The sequence below is a fragment of the Trifolium pratense genome, linkage group LG5 (genome assembly GCF_020283565.1).
Source record: "Trifolium pratense cultivar HEN17-A07 linkage group LG5, ARS_RC_1.1, whole genome shotgun sequence".
NCBI classification, from domain to species: Eukaryota; Viridiplantae; Streptophyta; class Magnoliopsida; order Fabales; family Fabaceae; genus Trifolium; species Trifolium pratense.
Window position 1 is genome coordinate 51,871,073 of NC_060063.1, and position 7,202 is coordinate 51,878,274.

Here is a 7,202-nt window from a genome sequence, read left to right on the forward strand (position 1 = left end):
CATGCGTTTCTCTCAATTGATCAACGGTGATAGATTGCACTTTATTCTTTCAAGTATAAATCACACCTGAGAGAATCCATTCCCCGAGTGTCACAATTCAAACTTCCATTTATCATTTCTACCGAGTGAATTAAGCTTAGTTTATCAACTTAATTCGTTTTGAATATAAACAAAGGGTTATGTTAACTTGTGCCCTAAGGGCACATGTTAAGCTACCTAAAAATAGAAATAAAGCATTTAATGATAGAAAACATTTAATGTTTAGAGAATTGAATACACCACAAGTTCAATAAATTTTTTCCACATTTGTCTTCTTAACATGTGCCCTTAAGGGCACAAGTTAACATTCTCCATAAACAAACACTAAACACTCTAATGATGTAGAAATTTTCCTATAGTAATAGTCTTACTCATAGATAGCAGATATTTTGTTGGAACCTCTCTGTTACCAAAAGTGTAAAAGGTAGTAATCTATAGGGTAAGTTTTCTCGTGATCCATCCATCCATTTTACATACCTACACGACTTTTCTTTATTTTCTCATTCTCAACCTTACACTTATTTTCGCTCCATTTTAACTCCTCAGTTCTCTGTTTTCGCTCCATTTTACACTATGGCTTCAACTCCCACTTCCTCTCTCTTTTCAATCCCAATCAACCCAAACCATGTTCTTAAGCCAAAACGTTTCATCTTCCAACCCAATTTACCTTTCTTTAAATCTCTCAAACCCAAACTCCCACTTTCCTGCTCCGCGGTTGCTTTCCCTGGAACCGCGGAGCTGGTAGTTCCTTCCAAGCTTCGAAACTTGGAAGAGGAGTTCCGATCATTACAAGAACCGGTTGATCGGGTGAAGAGACTCTTACACTATGCAGGACTGACACCTTCTATGGATGAGTCGGTTCGGGTTGACAAAAACCGGGTTATGGGTTGTACTGCTAGAGTGTGGGTTGAAGTGAAGATCGACGGTGAAGGGAAGGTGAGATTAACGGCTGATAGTGATTCGGAAATTACAAAAGGGTTTTGTTCGTGTTTGGTTTGGGTTCTTGATGGGTCTGAACCGGAAGAGGTTTTGAAAGTGAGAACCGATGATTTGGTGGGTCTAAATGTTGGTTTACCAGGAACGGGTCGTTCTAGGGTGAACACGTGGCATAATGTTCTTGTTACTATGCAAAAAAAGACGAAACAATTGGTTGCTGAGAGAGAAGGGAAGGTTCTGTTTGAACCTTTTCCTTCTTTAATTGTTACTGCTGATGGTCTTGTTCCTAAGGGTAGTTACGCTGAAGCTCAGGTTAGCAATGCTTTTTTTTTTTTAATTATTTATTATTATTGGAGTTAAATAAGGTTTTTTGTCCTTAAAAATATTTTTAAAATTATAGCAAGTTTTGATACCAAAAAGTTTGTAACACAAATGCTTTTAAGTCACATATTAATATCTTTCAAAATTTTGAATATTTTTCTGCGGTTATTTTTAGTACATAATAGAGATCTTTCTTGTACGGTCACTAGGTTTGGTGTAATAGCGAGTGGTTTGCGTAGCATGTTAGTAGTCCTCGGTTTGATCTCTATTGTAAAAGTTTAAATTTTTTTTAACAAGGGATTAATTAAATATCAATAAATTTTTGTAGGAGATGTTCTCGTAATATTATAAAGGCTAAATTGGACAATTGAACAATTGATCCTTTAACTTATTTATTGATTTCATATTGGTCCCTTAACTAATTAACATTACAAACTGGTGCCTTAATTTTAAGTTTGTTTTTGTTTGTCTGATTAATCATTTTCATTAGTTTTTCTAAAAAAACATTAACTTTGTTTTGTTTTATGTTATTCGTTATATGTACGCATAAATAATTTATTTATGAGTAATATTGTTAGGCGTGCTAGTGAATATCATTATGAGTTCAGACACCTTTCTCACACTAGGGATAAATACACTATCAACATGTTAAAATGTGAGTGTTCTTGTAGAAAATGGCTATTGACAGGTTTTCCTTTTAAACATATACCGCCCATTTCAGTGTGTTACGTTACGTGGCCTCATCAGTAGCCACATAAGCAAAGTTAACGTTTTTTTGAGAAAAACTAACGGAAAGGACCAATATGGCAAACATAATTGAAGTTAAAAGATTAATTTATAACATTAATCAGTTCGTCAATAAAGAAAAACGTTAATTAGTTAAGGGATCAATATAAAACCAATAAATAAGTTAAGGGATGAGTTGTCCAATTTAGCCTATTATAAATATGAATAAAAAAAAATAATTCAAAAATGTAAAATACACCTAAGTTTGTTTCAAAAAGTAGGAATTAAGAGTTGATGAATTTTTTAAATAAGGATTAGAAATAAAATTTGAAATATTTAAAAACTTATTTGACCTTGAAGAAACAATTTTTTTTTTTCTTTTCATAAAGACCTTGAAGAAACAATATTAGTGGTGGTGGGATCACTTTTTTTTTGTTTGTTTGTGTGTGTCATTTTGAAAAAAAGTGAAATAGTAGTGGTGTCTCTTTCTGTTACATCTTGCAAGAATCTGATGCTTTCTAAAAATAAAAATCTGATGCTTTTTTTTAATAATACTTTTCTTAAGACTTTGTCATGTTATGTGACAGATGATTTTTTTGTATTGGTCATAATTTGTCGATGCTTACTTTGTAGATGGGGATATACTTTTTTTTTTGACGAAAATTGATAGATGGGGATATACTTGGCACACTCTCCATGGTGCTTTTACTTCAATATTTCGTGCAGAAATTTTGTATTGAAAGTTCCACTGTATGTAAAGCCAAGGCATATTTGGTGGTGTTCTCATACTGTTTGTTGACAAGTCACAATGCATGAGTGGTCCTCACTCCTCACCTTATATTCCAGTTTGATAGAGTTTATTTTTATCCAACTCAAATTTGTTAAGATGGTATCTGACTCTTCAAAATTTGTTGTGTCACGCTAAAAGATAAGGGCTTAGGGTCGACCCTTGGTGCACCCTGTGTCCTCATACCGACATGCGGCATGAGTTATTATGCATAAGGAATAAACTTATGCATGGTGCATAAACAAATCTCTACCATCAAATTGAATCTAACAAATCTCCAAACGCACCATTTCCACCCCCAAATCAACAACAACAACTCTTGAACGTCATCAGATTGTTTCGTAGTTAGTTTTAAACTAAAATCATGCCAAAACCATTTTTGCTGTGGAATGGTTTCACATGTACTTAATCATGCCAAAACCATTTTTACTGTGGAATGGTTTCAGAGGTTTGTAATCCAAATCCATTTTGTTGTGGAATGGTTTTGTGTGTTATTTATGCATGGTGCATAAGGAATTCGCTTATGCACCATAACCGCTCCCCCGACATACTAGTCAAATCCCCCTCATACATATCCATGATAGCTTGAATATAGGCAATCCAAACCCCTTTTTCTCTAGGGCTTTCCACAAAATGAAAAATACTTAAACCCCCAATCAGTCTGGACTGTATAATTTGTTACCAACTTAACACTACCCATTTCTTTATCATCCTTGATTAATACGGCATCCTTATCTTTTGTAAGTATGAGAAAAAGAACTCCTATAAACTATCTTAGAATTTGAATTGATACTAATTGAATTGAACCCTACAAAACCAACTTATAAGGTGAGGACTATTCACCAATCACCATCTATAAACACGGAAATAAATTAAACGTAGCAGAGATGAGAATGTTGTTTTGGATGTGTGGTAAGACTAGACTAGTTAGGTGGAAACCGGACTTAGGTCATTTGGGTATGTAGAAAGAAGACTGGTGGATTATGTAGTAAGTATGGTAGATCAGATGGAGGATAGTCAAATCACTAGAGGCAGAGGAAGACCTAGAAAAACTATAAGCGAGACTATTTAGAAAATCCCCAATGGGGGAGGCTTTACCCAATAAGCATTGGTACCCAATACCAAAGAGTACCTATTGAGGAGAGTTGCTTCATTGAGCACTCTCTCTTCGGGCTCTACATACTTTTAATATTAAAATATTGAAATGTAATGATAGAGTTGTTGATATTTTTGAGGTGCCGGGTTTTAGGGATTGAGTGCTTATTTGAAAGATTTAGAGATTAATCAGTTGGATAGAAATATGATATATGATAGAACATTATGGTGTTGTTCGATCCATGTTTGGGAATTCCATTTTTCTGCCTTTATCTTGGATGAACATAAATTTAGAAAAATACATCTATGTTTCATGATTACTTTATCTATACAAGTAACTCTTTTATTTTAAAACAAAGCTTACTTCACACCATGATGAAAGGATAATGAATATGACAAGAAATGTCATAATTTCATGGAATCTGGACCTGAAAGCATTAAACTTCTTAATTTTGTCTAGCTTTCCTGCAGGCAACATACTTGTTCCCTAATGAATCAAAAGTCAATGAACTAGTCAATGTGCTGAAGGAGAAGAAAATTGGTGTAGTTGCACATTTTTACATGGATCCTGAAGTCCAAGGCGTTTTAACCACTGCTCAGAAGCAGTGGCCTCATATTCATATATCTGATTCACTGGTCATGGCAGATTCAGCAGTCAAAATGGCAAAAGCCGGATGCAAATTCATAACAGTGCTAGGTGTGGACTTTATGTCAGAAAATGTGCGTGCAATCCTCGATCAAGCTGGTTTCAACGAGGTACATCTTTCACCTGTTTGTTTGATAGAAACTGGTCTGAAACTAATACAGACATCTTGTATGAAGCATGTAATATGTGCTGCGGCAGTATTTTAGATTAGAAAATTTTAGTATTAGTGCTACTTGTTAATCTGGCTGATAATTATTTTCAGGTTGGTGTGTATAGGATGTCGGATGAGCGTATTGGCTGTTCTCTGGCTGATGCTGCAGCTACCTCTACTTATATGGAGTATCTTGAGCCAGCTTCTAGGTCTACTTCTTTGCATGTCATATACATTAACACTAAGTTAGAGACAAAGGCATATGCTCATGAGCTTGTGCCAACAATAACCTGTACTTCATCAAATGTCATCCAAACTATTCTACAGGTCAGTAAGATGCAAACTTTTGCAGGTTCCTCTTTTTCCTTGTAATAGTCATGTGATTGCACACGTGATGACAACAACAAAGCTCGATTAGTGCTTCTTTCTTCAAATGATATATCCATCTCCTTTTATGCAGGCATTTGCTCAAGTGCCAGATTTGACCTTATGGTATGGGCCTGATTCTTACATGGGTGCAAATATCGTAGAATTGTTCCAACAGATGACAGTAATGACTGATGAAGAGGTTTCTGCGATACATCCTGAGCATAATGTAGACTCTATTAAAAAATTACTACCTCGGCTTTACTATTATCAGGTAAGGTCTTTAGGATGTTTTACAAAGCTGAGGAAGAACTCACTTTATTTGCAATCAGATGCGCTGCATTTATATGGTTTTCTACGTATTCACCATTTTGGAATGCTGGCTTGGTGTGAATCCACTTTTCCTACTTGTGACTTTTTAAAAAATGGTGTGGCAGAAATTTGTTAATATCTGCACTTATGCTTTTGTGGCCTTTCTATGTGATCTGTGTTTACTTTTTGCTCATTTTTTCATGTATAAATTCTGGCTCTTGTATTTGCTTACCATAAACTTCTTTCTGTGTTTTACCTTAGTAGGGTAGTACTAGCAATCTATGCCTCTCCATTGGCCATTTCATTGATTATATGCTCTTACCTTTTGATGCCAGGATGGAACATGCATCGTTCATCATCTATTTGGTCATGAAGTTGTGGAGAAGATAAAAGAAATGTATTGTGATGCATTCCTTACTGCCCATCTTGAGGTACCTGGAGAGATGTTTTCATTGGCAATGGAAGCAAAAAGAAGAAGCATGGGAGTAGTAGGCTCGACCCAGAATATTTTGGATTTCATAAAAGACAGGGTTAAGGAATCTTTGGATAGAAACATCGATGATCATCTCCAATTTGTTTTAGGAACAGAATCTGGGATGGTGACTGCAATTGTGGCAGCGGTTCGAAGTTTGTTAGAGCCTGCAAAGTCATCTTCTCAAGGAGCAAACGTTACTGTTGAAATAGTCTTTCCAGTTTCATCAGAATCAATCTCGACCCCGAGTCTTAACTCAGTTGAAGTTGGTGATATCATACTTCCTGTTGTACCCGGAGTAGCTAGCGGGGAGGGTTGTTCCATTCACGGAGGTTGTGCATCTTGTCCATACATGAAGGTAGGATTTGTCGTTCGGTTTGGGTGCAGTTAGCTAAATTTATAATCAACTTAGTCTGCATAACTCTTTTACTCATTACGATTGGTTAATGGTGAATGCTTTTTTCTTCAACCTTTCAGATGAATTCTCTTAGCTCACTCCTTACAATTTCCCGTCACCTACCTGATGAAGAAAATACGCTGTCTGCATACAAAGCAGAGCGGTTTAAGTTGCAGACTCCAAATGGCCAATCTGTGGCCGATGTAGGATGCGAACCAATTTTGCACATGAGGAACTTCCAGGTTAGTTTCTTGGTTTAAATTTACGTATACTGTTGACATGAACGCCGTGTACTTTTAATTAACATTTTTGTAACTTGCACCACAGGCAACTAAAAAGCTTCCGGATAAGTTGGTTGATCAGATTCTCCACACCAAAGACAAAGGAGTGTCGGTGTGATAAACTATGCTGGTTGATCAGATTCTTCATCCCAGAGAAGCTGGTTGATTTGAATGTTCGAGAGAAATAATGTTATATACTGCTGCTCTAATGTCAGCAGTTCCGAGTTGCAACAAACGCTACGTAATAGTTGCCACGGCTAGATTTTATTGTACGGTAGTTTTTCTTAGTGTAGGAAACTTGGAATATTACTACTAAATATTATCACAAAACAAAGTTCGGTATCATATATAGAGAAATGAATGAAATAGTAGCATATTGGGATTATACCTACCACACTTTCAAAAATCAGAGGTATATGCAATATATAGTTATAGTTATTAAACTGCTCTGAAGCCTCCAATTGATTTAAATAAAATTGATCAGTTATCAGTACACTTGAGATGAAAATCTCAATATCTTTTAGAAAATTCTGTTACCCCTTTCTTTCTAACGGCCTATATTAATTCAAATTCTAGACTTTGTAGTTGTAATTTACTTTTTCTTTGTAAAAAATAAAACAGATTTATATATTTTCAAACGCAACAATTAGTTCCAACTTCCAATTCACAAAAA

The 7,202-nt window shown here is 35.4% G+C and overlaps 1 protein-coding gene across 1 annotated transcript; it reads left to right on the plus strand.

The window, feature by feature from the left end:
• The first annotated feature begins 363 nt into the window (after positions 1-363).
• Positions 364-6,920, plus strand: LOC123887216 (quinolinate synthase, chloroplastic). Its single transcript, XM_045936498.1, has 7 exons — positions 364-1,287; positions 4,376-4,660; positions 4,813-5,028; positions 5,162-5,341; positions 5,715-6,209; positions 6,329-6,490; positions 6,576-6,920. Exons 1-7 carry the CDS (start codon positions 613-615, stop codon positions 6,645-6,647), a joined length of 2,085 nt encoding a protein of 694 aa, XP_045792454.1. The 5' UTR covers positions 364-612; the 3' UTR covers positions 6,648-6,920.
• Positions 6,921-7,202: the final 282 nt, after the last annotated feature.